At 34.1% G+C, this 25,461-nt stretch overlaps 1 protein-coding gene across 2 annotated transcripts; it reads left to right on the forward strand.

The window, feature by feature from the left end:
- The first annotated feature begins 6,540 nt into the window (after window positions 1–6,540).
- LOC136816782 (lysophospholipid acyltransferase 2-like) lies at window positions 6,541–23,634 on the forward strand. 2 transcript variants are annotated; one of them, XM_067073102.1, is made up of 16 exons: window positions 6,541–6,647; window positions 9,105–9,191; window positions 9,739–9,884; window positions 10,302–10,379; window positions 10,641–10,733; window positions 11,282–11,337; window positions 12,242–12,287; window positions 12,435–12,561; window positions 13,679–13,711; window positions 14,113–14,203; window positions 18,087–18,185; window positions 18,556–18,659; window positions 18,939–19,003; window positions 19,669–19,801; window positions 20,715–20,866; window positions 21,614–23,634. In XM_067073102.1, exons 2-16 carry the CDS (start codon window positions 9,126–9,128, stop codon window positions 21,780–21,782), a joined length of 1,458 nt encoding a protein of 485 aa, XP_066929203.1. In that variant the 5' UTR covers window positions 6,541–6,647; window positions 9,105–9,125; the 3' UTR covers window positions 21,783–23,634. The 2 variants fall into 2 exon arrangements, with proteins under 2 accessions (XP_066929203.1, XP_066929204.1); XM_067073103.1 differs by having other exon boundaries at window positions 9,117–9,191.
- The last annotated feature ends 1,827 nt before the right edge of the window (window positions 23,635–25,461 follow it).

Consider the following 25,461-nt stretch of genomic DNA (forward strand, 5'->3'; position numbering starts at 1 on the left):
TTCTAGCGCCCCTTGATTAACTCAGCCTGTCCCAAAATAACGAGCAAATAAAAACAGGTCAAAAAGTAGTCTAAGAGATTACCGTTTTTACCTATAACCATGGAATTATTATAGACACTGGAAAAACAATGAGCTGAATTTTGCCAATTTCTCATGTACAAGCCTTGTCCGCAGTAATGACATTATTGTTCACCCTCCTTCCACTATTAAATAATTTTTCGTAGCATTTTAATTGCATTTCTCATCAAAATACACTTAGCCAATTCCCAAATGAGACTTTAAGTTCTCCTCCGAGATTCAAACTTATCTAGTTAATTACTAATTATACCCGTTATGACGTTTTAAATTTCGAGAAAGATGCAAAAACATGCTATGTATAAGAAATTGAATATTGACACAAGATATTTTTAAACTTCAACCTCAAGAAAGCCACCGTGCCCCCACGTGCCACAAAAAGATTTTCATACCACAGTGGAGCTATGAGACTCACGCCTAATATATATCAATCTCAGCCCTTCTTGGAGATATATTGGAAAGATATTCCCAATTCAAAATTTCGTGTCATTATAAGCATTTTGTTTGATTTTACTCGTCTGATGATGTTTTTCTCACACCAGATTTCATACATGTATTCGCTTGGTATTCTAGCATTTATTTTCAAACTTTTAGCCAGCAAAAGTATGATCAGAAAAAGTTAGAGAACTTTTTAGAAATAAGAGTATTAATTAATTTTCAAAATCAGAGTCCTTCGAGCAGCCATGACAGTTGTCCTTTGTGGACAAAGCCTGTACATCGATTGTTTTCTGAAACAATAGAAAGACAATACTCCGCTCTCCACCGTTTCATTCGATGTTTATCCAGAGTCTCTATAATAAATCCATGCTATAACAATCCAAAAGTTCCCTTAACAATTAAAAGCGCCATATAATCACAAATAAAGAGGCTTTACTGCAGCAACATCCGAATTTTTGCGATTTTGGATTTTTATAGGTAAATAGTCAAGAACTAAGGGTGTCGGAAAATTATTCAATCCAAAAAAGACTATTCAATCTACCAAGATTACTGATTACTGCTAGAAAGTGTTGTTTGAAATGTGAAAGAAATCTTTGCTCAAATTAGCTGCGGGTTTGGAACGTTTTTTGAAAATTATTCTCACATCTTTCCCAGGCCTCAGACGCGCAAATACGCAATTTTGAAAACTCTCTTTTTATCGACATATTAAAGAGTCTTTACACATAACCACACCATAATCGATGAGGAATACCGTCGTTCTGCATAAGATTCCCATTTCTGCACTAATATTCCTTTGCCACTCTTTTATCGGGAGAAGACCAAGGTTCCGGGTAGTTGAAAAATGAACTTCGGAAAGTTAGGTAGTTTCGTGAGTAAACACGAGATTTTCCGTACCTTTACAAACAAACTCTTTCTAATCTCATGCCGGTTATCCCGGGAAAAATAGCGGAAAGATTCTGGAAATGTGGCGAGAATCTTAGTGTGTAAATGGGAATCTTATACAAAACGACAGTAAAGAATTGATAGAGAAGTACGCAAGGTATTGTCGATTTGTTACATCAAATCACAGCGTGGTTTTGCCTAGACGATGCTATTTTCCGTTAGATAGATAGTAAGCGGGAAATATGCACACAGTTGACAGTCAGCACGGTGGTTTGCAGAAAAAATACCGCTGCATGGTAGAGTTGAGATGAAAGTAAAAACCTCCTCCACTGCTTACTCTGTCCTTATTAAACTTACTCTGTTCTCAAAACCATTCCGTCTCCTAAATTTTTCTTTTTTTAGTGACTTTAGGATCGTCTAGGTTTTACCTTTTCTTCAACCTCTGCTTTTTGCGATAAAAATATTTTTCTAACACCCCTTGTAGCCCTACACTCCATGCTGCCAATTTCGAGTTTGCTAGTATATATTTACTCTTTCGAGGTTGTTGTCGGTTGTTGTCGTTTCAATCACTCGGTTTGGAGCAGCCCGCAGTTTTGACCTCCAAAATCGAGGGCAGTGAAAGCGCTCACTCAACCAGGATTTATGGGCTCTGATCATAGTCGAAAGATTGATTTTAGTATTTGAACATAAAAGTGACGTTATGAACTTTATAAAGACGCTAATAATTAATAAAATTTTCTAAATTAATGCATCAAAAGTTATGGCTGTTTTTCTATGAAAAATTGGGATGGAAAATTGGTCAAGAAGCACTGTTTTGAAGATTTTGAAGCAAATAAGCTTTTAGAAAAATTTTCCGAAAAAACAGTTTTAGTTCGATAAAAGATACACCATCTACCGCAAAAAAAAATTCGAAATGCTTTTTCTTCGCCGAAACTAAACTCTTCAATGTTGAAAATACTCTTCTTCGCGAAAGTCTTCATTTTCTTCTTCGTCAATTTTTTTCAATGCAATTTTTGAACTTTCAGATTCAGGAATAGTTTGTCTAACAGAACATGTATAACATGCCATAGTTTTGTTGGTTAGAGCAGTCGCAGAAAACACATTTTAAACACGACAATTATGAAAAATTCACTATGGTCAGAGCCCTTTAACAAATCTAAATCTAATTGTCTCCTTCGCAGACAAAACACACATACATAAACTCGGTAATAGCTCAAGGTACATGGTAAACGCGGTAAAGTTTATGCACAGGACAACCAATAGCTTCAACATATTATCGAGCTCTTTCTCATAACATGTTTAACAGTGTGTGATAATCTTTTAATACGCTTATAAACATTTTACCACACAATAATCAGTCACTTTTTAGAAATTACTTTATATAGTTGATGTCCTTCTTTTCTCTAACAGGCGATAAGAAACAGCAGTTTTTGGTTGATTTTTTAATAAGAGTTACGGTTTGAACGAGTACAGAATTATACTTTCTTTTGTTGGATGTTTTATGCTGAATTTGTAGCGAACAGTCGTGTGGAAGTTGAATGCGATAAAAATCAAGGAATAGTTTTCTTATATAATTTCGTGATATGATCTTGTATAACTAGACATTATAGTCTAGTTCAGGCCCGGTGGAAGCGGGGAGACTGGGGAGCCTTCAGCCTCCCCACTTTAACGGTTGTTTCACCAGGCCTGTAGTTTATGTACTTAGACACGGTCTTATAATATGTTGACGTTTGTTCATCGACTCCATATTTCTCGTCAAGGGATGTCCATTTATGAATATTTTTGTTGCTAGATTAGCTTGATAATTTGCTTCAACTCATTACGGGGTGGTAGACGTAGCCGTGAAAAGTGATGATATGACGAAGTGTTTTGATAGAAAATTAAGGAAAAGACTACAGTAACAGTAGACTATCGCTTATTAGAGCCTCTATTATTTGAATCTTTCGAACTTATTCCTAGTCCTCGTCAAAGAGAAACCCTCCCAATATGCTTTCTATCTTTCGAATCTCTCTGTAATTCGAACAAATGAGATTCTCCGCTCGAGTTCGAATTAGAGAGAGTCAATTGTATATGTTCAAGAGTGGTTTAAAGACATGGATATGGAGTCAATGGAGTGACTTTCCAGCTTCAATTGGATAAGCCTAACTGAGACAGGGTTTTCCTAGCTCTTTAACAAATTAGATAGGTCTAGCTACTGTGAGCTTTGCAGCAAGCATGCAGAGCATGCATGAGCATTAGAATTAGAAGGCACAATCAATGCCGAAATATTTGGCACAAAAAGTGAATTCCCTCAAAACTTTAAAACTTCAAGTGATCTTTAAGTGCTTTTGAAGTACAGTTCGGAAGTAGAGTTCAGTCAGTGGAACTCTGGGTTTTAACATAAGACTTAGGACTTTAGGATCTCAGGATTTACAAGCTCAAAAATGTTCCAATAAGGCTGAGAATATAGTCTGGAAGCCCGGGGGGGCACTGGGTTTGCGGACTGACGGTATGTGCGGGCCAAAAATTGGCTTTTATAATTGCACCCTTACAGTGCAGCAAAAATCAGTGAAAATCATACCCTTAGAGTGCATTTTCCCCCAAATTTTCGATCCCTCTCGTGCAAAAAATGGTCAAAATTCTAGCATTTTTGGTCAAAATATCTAGATTTTTCAAGAATTTTCTGAAATTTCTACCCTTACAGTGCATCTCTAGTTTTTCCGACCCTTACAGTGCATTTTAAACATATTGGAAAAGGTACCCTTAGGACCCGCACATACCCGTCGGTCCTTTTGCCCAGCTGCCCCCCCCCCCGGGTCTGGAAGCCACTTAACCCCTCCCAAATCGAAAAATCCAATGAAGCAAAGTGGAATTGCGGAAACTGTAATTCTCGCCCAACCTTTAAATTCTGAAAAACGTTAAAATACACAAAATTGCCAATATAATTATTTCAGCGATTATTGTAGCCATTTAGCACAGTATATATAATGTGACGTTATAGAAACAATAAGCTTACAGGCGGAGTAGCATATTATCACTCGTATGATCAATGCATACTATAACCACAAGATCACCATAGCAACTCTATGACAACGCACAATTTGCTCACTAATTTTGTTATTATAGCGTGATCAAATCGTACCATACTTTTAATACGGAACTTCCTAATTACAAACACAAACAAGATTGTCATGATTAACTTTTCTAACAAGTGTGTGCAGTATGAATGATAATTTTTGAGCTATGTGCATAGTTGTTGTATCATATGGGTTTTTTAATCTAGGTTGTTGAGTTAGTTTAGAGGTACAATATCAAACCCAGACTAGCCTAGAAATGATCACAGTATGCCGAATATATTCGGAGTGAGGCAGCTATTACTTTTGGTGTATTGGCGTAAGGAGCGGATATAAAGTAAGATATTGGTGTAAGTCAAAACTTCGCCCCCTGAACCCCCACCAGGACCCTGGACCCATTGGGGGGGATTACAACACCCCTCAAAACCACCTACAAGCGGGTATTTTTTTGGCGTAGACTTCAGTTCCAACAAATAACAATTCGGCGTAGACTTTGCATCGTTTCCACACTGGAGAGCAACTTGTACCACTTTTTTGATGTTATTGATCGACGTGATACAATCATGATACCTTTTGTGAGCACTGCATATATCAGAATAATCGTAAAACGATCTAAAGGACTTGGTTCGAGTTTGTTGCAGGTAGTCTCATATTTTTCAAGTACAACTTCAAAACACCGTTCTTAAGGTCCCCTAACGTCAATATAGCGCTGAAACAACGTTGTTCGCTAGCTGAATGTCTGGACATCTCTAGATTGGGGTGGGATGTATGCAGTCGTCAAAACCTTTTTCATCTTCATGTGTAGGTATCAACATAAAATTTAAAAATTGTCAAAAATTGAATTTGCTGATAACACTGGGTCATGATTTAAAATATGAAGTAAAGTTTTTTTAGAGCTTGAGCTTACTTTTGAGTTTCATTTTCGTTTTAAAAGATCATTGGCCATTGATAATGTTTGGGCAACTCTACTACTTAACTCATCTTTAATTTGAGCTCGGCGGATATCTTTTAATCAAAATTGTTTGAATCACAGAAACTAATCATACTCATTTATATGGGATTTTTATGCAAATTGTGTATTTACAAAGTACGATGTTAAAATGTTTTTTTTAGGATTAATTTAAAGTGATTTAGACGGCTTTTTTTCGGAGAGCTTTATTGTTGTTAACGCTAGCCAGGATTCATGAAGATTCGTTCTAAGACAGATTTAAGCCTCCCACGCGAATTCAAATTCTTATCAACGGTTAGAGAAGAAATGATGGATTAAAATAAGCCTAAAATCAAAACAAAATATTCTTCTTCCATTCTACTATGTCGTTTTTTAAAATAATCTAGATACGATTTTGTTTGAGCTCATTGGATCCGTATGGTGTATTTTTATAAATCAAATTGCAATAATGGGCCATCTTACTATCAAAAATATTCAGGAAATGAATAAGATAATAGCAGCAGATAAAGTATGAATATTTACCTACAATAAAAATGAAGAGAAGCGGAAGGAAGATTTTTTTTCAAACGTGCGAAATTTTAGCAAGGTAGCAGAGCGGAAGAGTTTAACTTTTTTTCTTAAATCTAAAATGGAGATTAATCCAGCAAGTTGCAAATGCGTTTTTGAAAGCTTTACGCAGATGGTTTAGAGGTTGATTGATTTTGTTTAGAGAGGCATCAGAAAGAAAACAGAAAGGTACATTATGACATATGATGGAAACGTTGAAAATGATAAAAGTCAATACCATAAAACTAACTTTTACATTGGCGCTTAATAAACTAAGTACAGTACAACAAGTCTAGTTTTGTAATGTATAAATTTGGACAAAGCTATTTATTCATCTGAAAGTTTTGGGAAGAGCCTTGATAGCCCTTGATATACACCTACCCAGTCTGCTGAACGAAAGGGCGCAGGCGGGATTGGGCGTGAAGTTTAAACGTGGCGAAAAAAGCGCGCTAAAAAGTTTAGTGGGTGTGTTCGTAGGAAAAACCGCGTAATGAAATAAGAGCACGTTTTTGGAATCAAAATGGTAGCCGACATCATAACAAAAAAAAATTTTGGTCAACGTCAGGTGAAACCGCTTTTTGCCTTTTTGCAGCTTCCAAGTCGGTTAGAAATTCTCCATCATTTTTCCTATAATAAAGACTTATGGAGTAAAATTATTACATTATTGGCGCGTACTCTTCATAGATTTAAGTCTCTGAATTTCTGTGAGTATTTTTTTTATTTCTTTTCCCATTTTCTTTATAAAAATCACTACTAAAGTGATCCTTGCCCTAAACATACCCCCAGTTTCGGGTCATGTTTCTGTACCAAAATAGCAAAACATTCTTTTGGCTGAAATATTGATGATTGGGTCAATTTTGGGCCACAAAACTTTAGATATTTGCTTCTGAAAACCTGGCATGAACATGACATGTGCAAGCCAGGTTTGGGTCATGTTTTTCTAGGAATTTTCAAATTCAAAATTGCCAAGTGGCATGAGAATACACCTTTCCCGTAATTTGTAAAACTAATGCGCGCGCATTATTTTGATGCTCTCCACCGTTTGGTCTCTGGAGGTAAACAAACCGGTTTTTGCCTGCGTTCCCTTAGGGAAAGTTGGTTTTTTGAGCTTTTCTTAAGTTCTGTCGAACAAAATCCCCTCAAATTTTAGTATGTTCAATCTATTCATGATATTATACCACCCTGAAAATATTTTGCCAAAAGAAGATCGCTGTCAAAAGTTAGAGGCTCAAATCCCACTTTCCCTAACCCCTCGCAGGCAAAAACGCGTTTTTTACCTCCCAAGCAATTTTATACACAACGGTGGAGCGCACATTTTCCCGGGCAATTTCTGAGAAATTTGAATTACGGGAAAGGTGTATTTGGGCTATACCGTGAGTATTGTCTTTAAGCTAGTTCTGGTTTTTACCAACTGACGAACCATCCTGTTGTTTTTTTATTTTGCTGAAATTCTAATTCAAGTGTAAGCAGATATTCATTAAGGACCAGAATAAACTCTTTGGACCAGTGGTTGTAATCAATAAAATCAATCATCAATTTAAAATGATAATAGATATCGATAACTAACAGTCAGGGAAATCCCTCAATTGCAGTATACTGCAATTGCGGTTGTTTTCATTTGTGGTTAGCCTAGAAAGGCTTATAACGGCTACATATAGTGCTGGTCAACCAAGTTAAACAAACATCCACTGTAAAAAACATACAAGAAGAAAGCTTTTCTTTAATAAAAGAATCTGATCTACGGAAAAAATATTTTGTCTATGCGTTAAAAAGATATGATGAATTATGTACAAAAATTGCCTGTTTTCTCCTTGAATCTTGAATTCTGTTTCTTTAATATACTGCAATTGCGGTATATGAAAAATGTAAAAGTGACATTTATACCCCAATTGCAGTAAAAAATTACTACCGCAATTGAGGGATTTCCCTGACTGACTAATCGATTGATCAGTTATTGATTCAAATCTATAATCGTTCGCTAATAATCAATATTCATAATTTTGTTGACTTCCATTAGCTATCCATTGCTATCAATCCAATCGATGTGATCAATTAATAATCGATGGATGTTATCAATCGATACCATCAATTTGGAATCGAATTTTCCTTTAGGCTTACAATCTTTTGTCTAGCAATGAATTATTGATACTGCAAGGTAATCAATATTAATTGATAGATAATCAAAATTAATCGATTGCTCATCAATATCCATTGTTGACTAATCAATCGCTAATCAATATTTACAATTTTTTTGACCTCGATAGCTATTGATTATAGATTTTAATCGATAACTGATAGCTGACACGATAGCTGACATTTTATGTCTCTGTTCTACCCTTTTTAAACCCCCTAGGGACAGTTTGTGTTTAAAGTCTTCTTAAAAGTAAAAAAAAGGTCTGTCTCAAAATTCAGTAAAGTTTAAAAAAAGTATGTATGTTTTTGACCACAGAAGGAGGCAATCCTTTCTATTCCTTAATTAATTGCTCCATTCTCCTTTGGCTACTCTCTTTAATTGCTTAGCAACCATTTTGTACTGAGAAAATCCAACCACAACTCTGCACATCATAGCTGAATGCTCTACCTTGCACTATGGTTCTTTTGTATTGTAAGGTTTACCATTATTTGTTAACTCTTATTAAAGGCTTTCGGGGAAAACATACTTTTATTGCTTGAAAATCCTTTTTTCAAAAGTTACAAGTTAAAAGAGTGAAAAGAAAAAGTGTGATTCATGATATGCACCATTGCAATGTCTTCCATTCCACCCAATAGTTGATTGGTTGAAAGTGACGTATTGACTGATTATACGTCACTTACAACCAATCAGCTGTTGGGTCCATGATGTAATGTCAGAAGACATTGCAGTGGTGCATATCATGAATAGCTAGATTTGAGTAGTGGCCAAAGCTTATCTTTCAAAATTGTAAACTCTGATATTTATTTCACCAGAATATTTTAGTATCCTTTAATTCCCCCATATATTTTGTGTTCAAAATATTAATGGAGAAAACAGACAAATTAGCAAATTATCAGGAAAAAGCATACTCAAAGCAGATGGAAATTTTTGATTTATAGCATTAGGGAGGTATTAGAGGGGGTTTATGTAAGTTGTTTGAAAAATTTTGATAGTTTTTTGGAGAACAATATAATTAATATATTTGCAGTTTCTACTTTAGAATTTAATAATGGTAGATCATGGGGGAGGACTGGTGGAAGATCTTGAAAAGAAAACTGGCTTAACTGCTGATCAGGTAAATCTGGTAAATCTCATGCCATATTCCTATAACATTTATTTGGAATAATGTTTAATCATCTTTCGGATAACAGTCTACATGGTCATTAAAATGACATTCACAGTTAGAATTTAACACAACATAAATAATCTTGTATATATAGTATGTCATGACATGATATACACTTTTTTTATATAAGAACAAGTAAAATGTTGTTGAGGCTCAGCTGTTCTTATTTTTTTGGCACTTTGAGCCTCAAATTGTTCTTATCAGCCTGTTCTTATTTATATTTATAAGGTGTAATTGAGGTGTTTTGGGTGTTATACCCAATTTTTTACTACTTTGACCCATAAATTGCATGAAACTGAGTAATTTCAGACTGAGCATTGTTCTTAAATTGTTCTTTTTTTGGCGATTTTGAGCCTCATTATTCTTATAAAAAAGTGTGATTGAAAATATTCTTGAAATCAAAACTCTCTCTCCTTTTAATTGGACATTTTTTCCTAGAGAAGAGTGTGTCAAAATTTTAAAATAAGAGAATCATTCATTCATTTCATTGTTTTAGATTGTACCGCTTATTACATTATTCTTTGCCTTCTGGGTTGGTCACATCTTCCGAATATGGTTAAGTCCACAGCGAATTTCAAGTCAAAAACGACACTTCATATCAATGGCTCTTGGAATTATCATGCTATCAATAGTTTTTGGGGAGTAAGACTTTATAAATTACTAGTATCAATCATAGCCCCGGCAATAACCACATCTTTGTGATAATAATCCAAATAACAACAAAATTTATTTGATTAGACCTTTTCTACAGTTGAAATTGCAGAAGACAATATATGGTACAAGCATGGGTTTTGCTTTGTTTTTGATAGGCTGGCTCAAGGAAAAATTAGCTCTGGCGAAATCTAGATTCTAGACCGGCGAATTCTTAGCAAGCCCAATGTATTGATTGGCATGAATATGTACTTGAGGCAGCGAATGGAATTGTTAGACTGGAGAATCTTTTTTGTGCCTTGGACCGACGAAATTCGCTGATTGCCGGGCCTTAAGACCCCTGGATACAAGTTTTCTATATAAGATATGTAAGACAAAGTTATTTTAAATATATTTTCTCCATTTTAGACAAGCATTCCATCTGCTGTATTCATGTCTCATCTCATACACACTGATGCGTTTTGTTGACACTAGTGTTGTACACGTGTAAGTAACACAAAAAATGTTAACGTTTTATACCCTTTGTAAATATGGGAAATCATATGCAATTGGAAGAGGGGAGCCAAATGAATTAAAATTCTCTTAGATTTTGAGGAAAAAAATTATTTTGTTACCAAAGCTTGAAAACTGAAATGATCTCTGATTAACTGCTGTTTAACATTTCTCTCTCAGAATAGCGCTCTCATTCAAAATTACAACATTTCTTTTTAAAATTGTGTAATCTTATTTCTACTTCTTCTTTTTCAGATGGGTTATGGGTAGTGCAATGTTATATTTATCATTGATACATTTTAAGAGAATGATGCTGCAAGATGATAATTATGTTGTGGATATTTCTGGGTAAGACCAATGACCTTTATATATCCTTGGACTAAGCTATATCCGCCATCTTTGATCATAGTTTTTTTTGAAATTGGTATTGAAAAGAAGCCATTGCAATGTTAAAAATTAACGTCTAACGGCGCTACATCATCAAAAGTATCAGAGGAAAAGTAGATCTAGCGCTATCAATGTATTTTCACCGCTATTGAGTAGTGCCGCCAATAGGGCTCAGATCAAAGATTTTTGGTTGGCCCGGATTGAGTAACTTGGTAGGGATATATAAGGTTCAGTGGGTAAGACCCTTTACCTTGTTCTTTATTTATTTAATAGATTGGTTGAAAAAATATTGTACACCAGTAGTGAATGTAGTCTATTAGTTCTACTTTACTTCGAAAGACAATACGGGCACGCTTCGCACAGTAAGCTCGAGCCTGACTACACAATTGTATCATTGGGGATATAAAATGTTATATGCACAACACTAATAGCGTTTTTCAAGCTGTCTATCATTTTTATTGCATTGCTACTCAAATTTTTCTGATGATTTATATGTTATTTCTTCTTAGACCATTGATGCTTGCCACTATAAAGATAACTTACGTTGGCTGTGGAATACATGATAGTAAGATGTCATTTAAAGCATTTTAAACTTTATACTTTAATGGAAAATTTTTTTTGCGAGAATTAAATTTCGCGGATATCGTGAATTTGGGTCTTATCTGCAAAATTAAATTTTCAATTGGAATTTGAAAAGACCTCATCCACGTAATATTTTTGAGAAAAACGCAAAAAAATGTCAAATAACTATTTCTAAAATGTTTACTGGCATCAAAGAAGCACTGATAATGCGTGCTTCGACAGTCGACATGCAAAAATAGGTGTAAAAAGGCACAAAGTCGTGAAAGAATTGTCTCCCTATAGTATCATCCGCAAAATTAAGTCCCGGCAAAATCTAAGGGATGAGCTCAACTGCAAAATTTAACCCCTGCAAAAGTTTAAACCTTTAAAAGTATGCGTTCAGGGCTTGAAAATTCTCAATGGAGGGCAGTTGAGTGTAGGCAGTTGCCAAATTTTTTGGGAGGCGATATAAGGCAAGAGGTGCCTCTGATTTTGAATTTCAGAGCTCCTCTGCTTTTTTACACCCTAGTAGGGTTTGGTTTACACCAAAAGAGGAACCACTACTGGAGAGAACCCATTTTTGTGTTGTTTTTGTTTTAACTGCAATAACATCAACAGTGGGGAAAGCTCTTACAGTCTTAGTCTCTATCAACTTCCTTGCCCTAGATCACAATTTGAATAAAATCTCCCCCCTTCAAGTGCACGATGAATTTTTCCCCACTTTCAAGGTAGAATAGGATATTTTACAGACACTTTTTACTCTACCTGAATATCGAACTGACCTAAAATTTGAAGAGTATTGTCTCAATTTTGCTCTAACTTAATAACTAGATGTTTTTCTGTGATCTATTTCATGTAACGTGAAAAGGAAAATTCATCACTTTCCCTTTGAAATTCTTGTTTTCTAGAATATCATCCACGTACAACATCAGATGATGCTCGTATCATTTTAAAGTGAGTTTTTCTTAAAAGAAAAATTTGAATTTCCTGAAGGGGAATGATCTTTAAAAGACCTTTTATTTCTACAATTTGCGTACATGTTTAAATATGTTGATTTCTAATACAATTTGCTATTGTTTTAAATCTTTTTTTTTATTCTAGAAAGTTTCCTTCTCCTTTGGAATACCTTGGCTACATTTTCAATTTTTCATCAGTGTTTACCGGACCACCTCCAGAATACCAAGATTATATGGATTTCATAGATGGAAAACAATATGATAAATATAAGGTTACCCAGCTTGCACACAACGCTTTTTCAACGTTTATCTAACGTTCACAACGTCCATATAACGTTAGATGAACGTTGAAACAACGCCGCGTGCTAGCTGGGTAATGATCTATTAAAAATTTTAAATCTCGACTTTGGACAATTAGACCAAAATACTTGGCGGTAGAAGGTTATATTACAGGCCAAATATCTCAAACCATCTGATTATCCCTTTAAAGGCTTTATTTTTGCATAAGTGTTCCTGTTTCATATCAGACACATATTTCTTATCAGGACAGTGTCTGTCTATTGTTATATTATGCTGATATAAGCAAAAAATGTTTTTCTTTTTCTCTTTCTGACCAATCTTGCTCCTCATCCGTGTCAATCCAATGTGAAAAAGCTTGTGAATTAAAATTAATGAGTAAGCAAAAAATATCGCTCTTATTTAAAATCAAAACCTTTAAAGGGATAATAAGATGGTTTGAGATATTTGGCCTGTAGTAACCTTCTACGGCCTACGATCCTGAGTAAAACCTCCAAATATTTTGATCTAAATATTTTCAAAAGTCGAGATATAACGATTGGAAATTACTGAAAATGGGTTCTTACACGGTTCTTTTGTTATATTTCTTACTAAAAGTAAAAAAACTTGTAACTAATATATCATAACTTAGGAAAATAGTTAGGCAAAAATATTTTGAGGTTTTGTTCTTGAAGGAACCCACATGCCAAATATCTCAAACCATCTGATTATCCCTTTAAAAATACTTTTGGAAATTCAGTTTAGTAAAAGAAATATTTTACTTTTTTAAAACACTTACCTAATAAATGAAAGTAAAATTTGAATTTCTTCAACTTGCCTAGCCCTAGTTTTGGTACCCTGTCCAGATTTAGTGTAATGAGGGCAAAGGTTCGATAAAAAATAATAAAAAAGGTAAACTGAACATATCGTTTGTTTATTTGTCGTTCTTCAAAAGAATCTTTTGTTTTATTTCGGTTTATTAATCTTATTTTTTACACCAAATCTGGACATCACTCTTTGTAAAGCCACAAAACCCTTTTTGGTGATCCCTTTTTCGGTTGGAAAGTTTCCTCTTCCCTTTAATTTATTTTTATTTTTTTTCATACTTTTTAGGACGAGTTGAAAGGGAAGCAACCTTCACCTATGGTATTGAAATTATAACTTTTCTTGAAATGTTTTGTTTTGTAGAAAGGACTACTATTAACACTATTACTAAAACCTGTTTCTTAAAATTTGCGGTTTATTCATTTTTTGTAAATATTTCTCTTGAGAGATTACTCGTTGAAAAGATAATTTAGAGTGGTTTTGCGAGAAAGTTCGAATATGAAGATAAAAATTGAAGAAGAAAAAATTGTAATCGTATATTTTAGGTATCACTTTAAATGCTATCTTTTATTTTTCCCTCAAAAGTAATGTTTAAAATGTATTGACTGCAAATGTTTTTGGAACAGATCATTTATATCAGACACAAAATACATGTTCCCGAAAAGTCCAAATTGAAAGTGATTTATTTTTTTCTCATACCATTTTTTTCTTTGTTATTTCAGCTCGTATCCATCCAAAAATTCATTCTTGGATATATGGCTATTGGAATGTACGGTTTTGTCAGCTCAATATTCAAGCCTGACTTTTATAAAAGTAAGTCGTAATCCATAATAATTAATACACCCAGCGAATATTATGGTAGGTTGTTACATAAAAGGTCTCCTCTTTAAATGAATTTTAGTGGTTTAAAAAGCAGCCAACGAGTAAGGAAATTGTTCTCCTCAACATTGATATGATGGAGGATTTCTTGGAAAAGGACACAATTGTTATCTTGATGGACTTAGATTTTTAAATATGTAGGTACAAGTCCGATTAATTCAATGGGAAATTTACGGGAAATAAAGTGCTGATAAGCTTGATTCATTTAACAATCAGCCCTTTATACTTAACTATCCCAGAAAATGACTTTTGGTCTTTCAGTGTTTAAATCTTATAATCGTCAGCCGTGCAAAATTACTCGAATCTGATTGGTTTAGAGGAGTGCGATTAATCGTTAATTGCACTATTACCACTTTTTGCACTCTTCGGCGGGGGGGACACTTTTGTCCCCTTATTCTTTTCTCTCCCAAGTCCTGTGTCAGAGACTTTTTTTTACTATATAATAAAATACAAAGACATTTTTTTTCTTCAATATAAAAAAGAACAAAGAAATTTTACGTTACAATAGCTTCTTTTAATTGAAAACAAAGAAAAATTACACTGCAATGTTTTTTTTTTAAACAAAAGAAAAAAAGGAGGTTTTCGAATGTTTACAAAAAAACTATGATTTACTAATGATTATTTACTGACGATTACCTCGGAATCGTATGTTTTGTCGTGCAATTAACGATTAATCACTCGTAACAAAGGAGAAAATACCGTAATTTGCACTCGTCCTTCGGACTCGTGCAAATTACTATTTTCTCCTTTGTTACTCGTGATTAATCGTTAATTGCACTCCAAACCATACGATTACTAGTACTAATAGCATCAACACGTCAATTAAAAAGAAAATATCTTATTTTCACATACCATTTTCAGTAAAAAGTGTAAAATAAAATCTAAAAGAAAAATTATCAACAATATTTTTATACATTTTAAATAACCTTTCATTCCTTTTCATCTTTACCAATTTATAATAACTTCATTAAAACAACAACAATATAAAGGTTTGCTTAGAGTGCCAAGTAAATCTGTCCAGTTCCCAACGTTTACGGATAAAGATTGAAAGAAAGAATTTTAGCCCTCTACTATTCTTTGTTTTATTCTACTGTTTATAATTTTACTTCTTAATTATAGTAGAATCTCGGAAGAGATATCTTCCTTTTTAAAATAAGTTCCCTTCCTTTCTACTAGAGAAGGCCTTGAATGTATTAGGTATTTTTATTGAGAGAGAAGTTTCTTCTATAATATCAAATTTTGAAAATGTAGCAATTCTTCTAGTTGAGAATTTATCAATAAGATCCCTCTGTTAGAAGCTCGTGTATTGTAAAGAAATTTCTTTGATAAAGTCATCACACCTGGCTATCGACATAATTTCTATAGAAGGTTTGAAATTCGGGCACGATGCCTGTAGATAAATCATTAATTGTTGACTTATTTGATTTATCAGTGTAACCCTCTAAGGATCTTTGCGCTGTTTTTTCTACCAATGTATTCCCTGATGGGTTACCCACACTACAGATTCTACCTGATTGTTGCAAAGTCAAGTCATGCATTTATTCTGTTTAACATCTGTAGTCTTGTTCCGTTTTGCCGAAATATCTTTTTCCAAGTACGAATTCCTTGAGTACGAAATCCTGAATGTTTCCCGAAATAAACAGCCGGGTTCACTATAGAGCTAATAGACCATATAAAGCGTCCAATTTGTAAAAGTTCATTATTGTGTTGTTCAAATAAGATTTTAAAATGTTCAGGCAATGTCGTATATCTGTTGATAACCATGGCTAAACGTATAATGAAAATACCGGAAGATAAAAGCCATGTTGCTGCAACCACCCAGTTAATAATCATCATTGCTTTTTCGTTACGTTCGACTGATCTTTGTTTGATGACATCGGATTTAGCTTCCTCTTGTTGTCTATGTAAATCTTCCTTGGTTTTCTGTGAGAATAAGTGAACAATAACAGCTAATACTGGTATTGTTATAGTGACAAAAAGATCACTGGCATCTTTATTTATTCTTTTGAGAATCATGTAAGGTATTGGCGAGCACCAGGGTAGTACCAGCAACGCAGTCTTCTTCATTTTACAATTAGCGCCAAAGCCTGATCGGACAATTTTGACATACCTATAGAAAGCTATACTAATTAAAGTATATCCACTAATCGCTATAATACCTGTCAATGCTTTTGTCAATGTGTGCAATAATGGACTTGCTACTTCTAGAATCTCCGCAATCGTCAATGGTGAAAGAACTGTACTGACCAATAAATCACCAATACATAAAGAAATCAATAAAGAATTTGGTAGATTTTGGAGTTTTCGATATCGTATGAAAAGATAGATAATGAATAAATTTATAGGTATCCCGAACGTCATTGTTGTGCTGTATCCTGTTAATAGAATGTATCTCCATACTGTCAAGTTAGCCATATCTTAAGGAGCGATTGATGAGGGGTGTGAGACGTCGACTGCGCGTGGACAAATCTTTGAACAAAGGCTTAATCTCAGAAGATCGGTAACGCAAGGCTACTATGCTTTATACAATACCCTGTTCTCGTTCAAGTTGTCTGCATAGGATTTATCTCCGGTGGCAGTCAACGCCGGGTACGAGTCTGCCCTCCTTCCAGTGGTCTGTTCGATTCACAGATAGTCGAGACGGCTTTGTTTTTATTGAAACATTTCGAATGTTTTGAATACGTCGAACGATTTGATTGGTACAAAATTGATCACGTGCTTAAAATACTGCAATAACTTCTTGGAAGAATACGATAAAGCACAACACAATTCTTTGCGATATATTTTATCTCTCTCTCGTGAGTAACCTTCTGATTCAAAGTATAATCTTTTCACTCTTTTAAACTTTTTTTAATAAAATCTTTGTTTTTAATTGGCTCATACGACCTCCGTTATGCTACAATTTTTTTGATTCACGAAAATTTCACAATTTTTTTTAATTCACGGAAATTTCACAATTTTTTGTAGTTCACGGAAATTTCACAGCAAACACTTTTTCTTCAAACAACTTTTACCGATCTTTTTGGGCGTTTTAAAGAAAAAAAAGTCAAATGTAATAATGTATTATACTTTAAAATGCAAAAGGAATATTTAATCCGTTCTTTAAAGTATCCCTCACTTTGAACGATTAATAGAATAATAATAATGCTATTTTTCCGGCATTTCCAAAATTTACATTTCGCTCTTCCACCTGAAAATTCTGTATAATATATATGCAATGTCTAGAAGATTTATGAAAAATAACCTGCTGGTATACTGAGGAATAATATTGACGGGCCGTATAAGACTTTACAATTAGGCCTATTTTCTTCTCTGTGCACTTTTTCACGTGAATTTATATTTTCGATTTTCACCGTCTCATCCGAACATTTTCAACGGCTTTCCTTTGCGGCAAAAAGTTAACGGAGAGTATCTGTAAAAAATTCGTCGGCAAAAACTAAAATCGTCACTCACCAACAAATTCGTCCCTTTTTACCGACAAATAGTTTTTGCTGACAAGTAGCGTCGGCTTTTTAAAGGAATCGAGGCTTGTAAAGGAATCGAGGCTTGAAAACACCTATAAACTGAGCAATAGATGGGTAGAACGGAGAACTTGGGATGTCTAAATGTTAAATTACAGTTGACACTCTCTAATTCGACGTTCTACTATTCGATAGGCTCCCTTATTCGGTGAAATTTAAAGTCCCCGTCAATAAGAAACTCTCATAAACGGCGCTCCCTTTATCGATAAGCTCCCTTATTCGATGAAAATCCAATTCCCCTTGAAGATCGAATTAGAGAACGTCAACTGTACTTCTGTGTTTTCTTTTCATTTTAGCACCAGAGCTATACGAAAGTTCTTTTTGGTTCAAAGTAATGTTCGCTGAAATCATGGTTTATCATCACAAATTTAAGTATTATGGTGCTTTCGGATTAGGTACGTTATTGGTTAATACACTGGATTCCTTTTCTAGTTTAGTTCAAAGATGGCAGAATATAATACAACTACCTAGGTGAATGAAGTCGCTCAGTAGTTGGCTCACAAGTAGCAAAAATTTTAAAATTGCTGAAAAAAGACGGATTCGGATCCTCTGGATTTTTTTTCAATTATGAAGGACCCCCTTAGGTTTTTTTCTCATTTTTTGGACCACCCTGGATTTTAAACCTCGTTTTACTGACCACCCTGGATTTTTACACTCGAAAAACCAGACCCCCTGGATTTTTATTTACCAGACCACCCGAGACGTCACTCCTCCTTAACATTGGATGTAATTTTCTCATTCGATTTTTAATTAATTTTACTTCAGGTGAAAGTATATGTAATGCTTCTGGATTGGGATTCAGCGGTGTAGATGAAGACCGCAACCCAACATGGGATAAATTGAAAACATTAAGGCCACTTCAAATTGAGGTATAGAAAGCGTTAGGGCTATTTTATCAATTTTTATGCACTAAACACTTAGTAACCATTGAGTTTAAAGCCGAAGGCTAGAGAGGATTCTTCAACCTTTTCTAAAGCAAAAAAAATAAAAGAATTGAAGCCACTTTAGGGATGACGGATTTAACCTAGCGCTTTTTTTCGAAACCCGGCGATAAATCATCTTCGCTTCTTCGGGGGTTTAAACTCAATGTTAGTAACTCAATAAAAGTCGTATCACGTGAAGTTTTATTGGTTTTAATAATTTTCCAGTATGCAACAAATATTCGTGGCTATGTGGATTGTTGGAATTTGACTGTAAATGTTTGGCTTAAAAAGTAAGTTTGGTTAAGCCTTAAGTTTATTTCCACCTATTTAGCAGACAAATTTTTACATGTAGCAAAATCATCTTGGGAATTAAATATCTATTTATTGAACCAAAATTTTACTTTATATAAAAATTTGTCTTTTTTTTTTTCGAAACAACTAATAAATACCGTGGTATTGAATTTCTTTCAAGGAATGTAAGATCACAATATCATACGGTTGATTCTCTGTAGTTTGAGCTTCCATTTTTCGAATCTTCCTAAAGTTTGAACTAATTCCCACAAAGGGGTAACTCTTGTAGACTTGAATTAAAAGGGATGAACCATAACTAACGCCCAGTTCCCACAAAGACACCCCCTTCTCACATACCCGGTGGGATTTTTTCAGCCAAAGGGGATAGGAATAACGGACTATAACTGATAACTGAATATTTTGTTTTCAAGTCAGAAAATCCATTGTGCATGGGAAAAAATGGCATAATACTATGCAGTGAGAATTGGGTTATCTGATTATTTTCAGTGGGAACGAAAATGGTAGGATAATTTTCCACCGGGGACGATATTTTGGACAATTTTCCAGTGGGTCTGTGAGAAGGGGGTGTACGCAGAAGAAACTCTTTATACTTGAATTGAAAGTGATGAACCATAACTAACGAGATTGTTATACTTTTGTTTAGATGTGTTTATTCTCGTCTGAAAGTAATACCATTCCTTGGTACTTGGGTATTCTCGGCATTATGGCATGGTTTCTATTCTGGTTATTACACATTCTTTATACCACTTGGGTTTGCGCTGTTCCTCACTCGAAAGGTATGCATTGTTTTACATTTACAATTTTTTAGGTGCCTTCTCTATTTCAATGAGATATAATTTTACGGTTTAGCTCTCTACCAAGAAATTTCAAGATTTTACCAGGACTTTTGGTTTGTGGCAGATATTTTCAGTTAATCTAGATTTCCACCCCGCGGTTTTTTATGATGGATATTTTGATGGAACTTTTAGGGGAAAATCATCCTATAATATTCTTAGAATATTCTTAGGTTAGGACCCTAATTCAAACTAGATTTAGCATGTAATATACACGTCTAAAGCATAAAATGACAATTTTGTGAAAGTAGTGAGCCTTACTTGGGGGTAATTGGCAAATTATAATTGAAAGTGCTCTAAAAATGGCATTCTTTTATTCTTAGCATATTCTTAATTTTTTGGTCAATTTCATCATGAATATTCTGATAAAGTATAATTCTTATATAAAAAAGCGTGTATTCTAGTTTGTTGATTAGGCAACAATTAGGCTAAAATTGAATATGGGGGTGGAGGATATAACATTTTTTGTAAGATCGGGTTAACCCCCGGACATTGTGACTTTTGACCACCGGACAACAGATTTAACCCCCGGACAACAGATCTAACCCTCCCGGACAAGCATCATTTGACCCCCCGGACATTCATAATTACCCCTAAAAAGAGCAGTTTTGCCCCAAACAAGCCAAATTTTTCACTACCCCTGGACAATATATCCAATATATCCTCCACCCCCATGTACGATTTTCTGTAAGAGCACAATTAACTGAAATGATAATCAAGAAGACTCAAAAATCTCAAATGAAATCTATAAAATAAACAGGTTTTACTAAGGATAATGGAAAGAATCTTTTAGACTAGATTTCTTTTTTATTCGGCTATCCCTTTGAAGACAAAAGCTTTTCAAATTACATTACAGGTCCGAAGAACAATTCGTCCGTACTTTTTATCGTCGCCATCTTTGAAATTATTTTATGACGTCATCACTTGGTTCGTCACTAGACTCTTGTTAAATTTCTACGCCGTTGGATTCGCAACATTGAACTATGCAATCACCTTCAAATTTTGGAAGTAAGTTTACCACATATCTTATAAAACACTAGAAGCAAAGCAAAAAAATTAATCCACAAACCTTTGTAAGATGACCCCAGTTTGGTGCCGGCAATTTGATCAATCAAGACCATTCTCTCATCTCCTCGTTTTCTGCCATTTCAGTTGTTTATTCTGATTGAACAAATTGCCGATACCAAACTGTGGTCTAATACTGTGATCTACTCATCAAATATTTTTTGCTTCAACTGCGGTGGCTTGAGAAAGACAGGGTATATCTAGTGTTTTATATAAGATATCTGTGGTTGACCAAATTAGCTAGAAACTTCAAAACAACTTCTATAATGTCCTTGTAGCGAATGACTGAAAACCGAAGCCCATTTCATAATATGCATAACTGTAAAAACATCGTGGAATTATTTCTAACCAACACGTCAATAATGAGCTGGTTCATGTAAAAATGACCGAATGTTAGAGCATTTTGCACGTAATAAGACAGAGTTTTTGCCTCTTTCTTTAAAGTTGATGTCTTTGAAAATTCTTTCTAGAGTAATTTGCGAAATTTTATGCTCGGGAAAATTCTTGACAAAATAGAAAAACTTAAAACAAAATGTAAGATCTACGGCACTTTTTAGCCTGTTAAAGCCTCATAAGTGAAAGGACAAAGGTTTCAATCCAACTCAAGAAGTATTTGTACATTTGAAGTATTTTCATTTCAAGAAGTTATTAAATTTCATCTAATCCAATATTTTACTACCCTCTTGCTAGCTCTGCAAGTCATTATGGAACCGCCATTTTACTTCTTGGCACCTTATTGGTTATTGTGTTTCAAACGCAACAGCAGAAAAAAGATCACAATCAGAACGACCAATCACCTTCCATCTCTACCAACGGTCATCCCCATGTAACCAATGGCAACCATAATGGGTCCAGATGAAAATACCAGTTGTGTTAGCTTCTTGGATGGTTGATTTGTTGAGTATTAAAAAGTTTAAGATTAGTTTGACTGTCAGGTTCTTTTTAACACAGTTGACGCTCTCTAATTCAACATTCTACTATTTAATACCATCGATGTTAATACGCTCCATTGTTCGATAATATTGAAATTCTCCTAGACGAGGCTTTGCCATTCGATATTCCCTTATTGCATGAAAATGCCATACCTTTTGAAAATTGAGTTAGCTCTCTAATATTTTCTCGAAAGCCATTGTATCTTATTTGCGATGATTATGGGGCTTCAGGTACGCAGTGATCTAATTCTACTTTTATCTCCTATTTCTCTGTGACATTCTGGTGTATGTCGTTTAACCACAAGAACAAAATTTCTCAAAATGGCCATTTCTTTTTATATCCATATAGGGAGTGGACGAACATTTCCAGTGGGTAATCCAAGATGAATTTCCAGGGGCTGTTTTTTCATTTTTCTAAGGGGGTAAAAAGTTATTCTAAAATTTCCAGGGGGTAAAAGACTGATTTTAGTTCGTCCACCCTCACTTTTAAGATATGAAAAGAATTTTTTAAGGTACTTTTGCCATTTTCCAGGGGGTATCCACGCATTTCAATAATTTTTTTTTTAATTGAAAAGGTTTATCCACCCCCCCCCCCGAACGGTTTTTTAATGGGACAGCCCATTGTGAATTTTAGGGTATCAAGCTCGTTAAAATTTTGTTTTTTTTAATCAAATATTTTTGATAGTTGTACATAATAGTTATCTTTAACAAATTAAGTCGAGTATTTTTTTTTTAGTTCACAAAATTTTTGATAATAATAGTATTTTTTTGGGATAGTTTTGATACAGTTAATATTTTTTCTTTGTTTTATATTTACAACTTTGTTTTGTTTATGCTGGTTTATGATATATTTAACCTTGTTTTAGTGCAGTTTTCATGCGATTAAGCACCTAAGTTTACGGTTAAGACCATTGAAAGAAGAATGAAAAATGAAAGAAAAATAATCAAAGAATGGTGTAAGGAAGCCGAAAAAATGAGTGCTTAAATCAAGGGAGACAGCGCAAAATGGAAAGTCCGAAAAAAAATATATTTTAAAACGGTCATTGTAAAAGTACGAGCGGATAATAAAGGCCCATGTGTCTCCACGGTGGCCTGCAAACCTGTAAAGCTTTATTATTATAAGAAGAAAACAAGGCATTTAAAGTTCCAAAACGAAATAAAAACGCTAAAAACGTTTTCTACGTTGTGAAATTATGGCTTAAAATTTTCAATTCTCAAAAAAGGTCCAAAGTAATATTTTCTTTAAAAAATAATTATTGTTTGGAGACAATTTTTCATTCGTGGGTAATAGACGATATTGGCTTAACATAAAAACTCAGATTTGATCCCCGAGAATTCCCCACAATGCTTTGCGCGGAAAATATTTCACCGCGAACTTTTTCCGCCCAAAGCATTGTGGGGAATTTGGTCTTTACTTCTTAAGAAATATTTTAGGTTCTCTCACGTTTTAGGATTTAAAGAATTGAAAGTTACTGCCTAAGTTTATTTTGTTTTTTTTTGAAAATTTTTGTTGTTATTTTCCCGGTTTTTTTGTTGTTTTTTCTGTTTTATTTACAATGTTTATTCATGTACAGTTTATTTTTTTATGATATATTTATATATTTTTTTCTATCTTCTATGTTAAAATTTTGGAACAAATTTATTTTGAATAAAGGGGCCAATAACATATTCTCTTTATCTAGTTATTAATGTATATTTAGCAATGTTTATATTGGTTTACAGTTAAATTTCTTTAGAATTTCTTTTGATATTCGGCAATGTTATCTGCGTTTCAATATTGTATTTGTTGACCAAATGTGGCCATGGTAATAATCCACGACTTGGTAGGGTGAAATTCCGAGTGAAAACCTTGAAATCACAAATATAATTTTTCCACCCTCGACTCCAGGCCTTACCTGACCCCTTTACGATATTGATAATTCTGATGGACGTGTTGACGGGAAATGTAACGATGTAAACGATTCCTCCAGTTTTACGGTACTGGCCTGTTTACGTCGCAGAATCGTTTAACGGCCCTGGCTCGCGAGGGTGGTATTTTTCATATTTTTCCCGTACTCTTATGAGAGGCCTAATTTCAAATTGTCTCGCGGATTCGGAGGAAATAGGCTCTTATCCAAACAAAATTAAAAGCTTAAGGGCTCTGACCATAGTCCGAAAATTTAAACCAAAATTAAAATTGGTCAAAAACCACTATTTTTAAGATTCTGAGACAATAAAAAAGCTTTTATAACAGTCCTCCGAAAATCTATTTTTAGTTTGGTTAAAGATACATCTTCTAAACTGGAAAATTTTTTCAAAATGTTTTTTCTTTGCCGAAAATAGGGTCTTGAAAGTTGAAATACTTGTCTTCGCAAAAGTCTTCATTTTCTTCTCTGTCAAATTTTTTCATTGCAATTTTTAAATTTTCAGATTCAGGAATAGTTGGCCTAACAAAAAATGTATAACATGCTATAGTTTTGTTTGGTTACATCAGGCAGAAAGAAGTCTTTATTTTGTACATGGCAAAGTTGAAAAATTCACTATGGTCAGGAGCCCTTAAATAGTTTTAATGGAGCCTTTTAGAACAGCTGGCTGGTTTTTCTTGAAGTTAATGGATCATTTCATTATATATGTGGACGAACATTTCCAGAGGGTAATCCAAGAAAAAAGCCAAGGGGGTAAAAGGTTATTCTGAAATTCCCAAGGGGTTAAAGACTGATTTTAGTTCGTCCACCCTCACTTTAAGGTATGAAAAGTATTTTTTCAAGGGTATTTTGGCAAACTTTGCCATTTCCCAGGGGGTATCGACACATTTTCAATAAGTTTTTTTTACTTGAAGAGGTTTATCCACACCCTGTATGGTTTTTTAATGAAACAGCCCAATATGGAATTTCGAGGATTTGTTTCTCTGAATATATAGATTAAGGTTCGAAAATTCCTTGTCTGGTTGTCTATTTAGATAATGTCGATAATATTGATAACCGATAAACTTCCTACTTTTTTTTTACAGAGCTAAAAAAAATTCAGATACAACAAAAAAAGACAACTATAACCTATTCATCGAGACTACATACACGTTTTTTTTTTATTAGAACCTAGTTTATAAGAACATATAGGCTGAAATTCGTCGAAAAATTAAGAACATCTTAAGAACATGCCCAGCCTCAGTTTGGAAAAAAATGACAAGAAACTACAATTTTTTCCTCTTTTTAAGCAGTTTTAACCGAATTTAGGGGTGGATCTTTAAAAGTCGAGAGTCAAATATTGTCCAAATTTTGCTAAATTTAAGTCCTCTTTATTTTGTATCATATTGTCGATTTAGAGTAGTCTGAAAAATTAAGAACGCATTTAAGAACATTTTAGGCTGAAAATTGCTAAAAAAAATAAGCACATCCAGGCTCAGCCAAATTTTAGGTGTTCTAATAAAAAAAAAACGTGTAATGAGGACAAACGTTTTGGATGTCGATTCTGGAGCAAAAAGGTGAAACACATGTTAAAGGTGAGATTTTCTCATTTTGTCGCGTTCCAGTCTTATAACCTATTTAAATGAAATCAGGAAATAGAAAATCATCCTAAGATATTCTTACAGCATTCTTAGGTTAGGATCCTAATTCAGACTATATTTAA

The sequence above is a fragment of the Clytia hemisphaerica genome, unplaced genomic scaffold, assembly GCF_902728285.1.
Source record: "Clytia hemisphaerica strain Z4C2 unplaced genomic scaffold, Clytia hemisphaerica genome assembly, whole genome shotgun sequence".
Classification (NCBI taxonomy): domain Eukaryota; kingdom Metazoa; phylum Cnidaria; class Hydrozoa; order Leptothecata; family Clytiidae; genus Clytia; species Clytia hemisphaerica.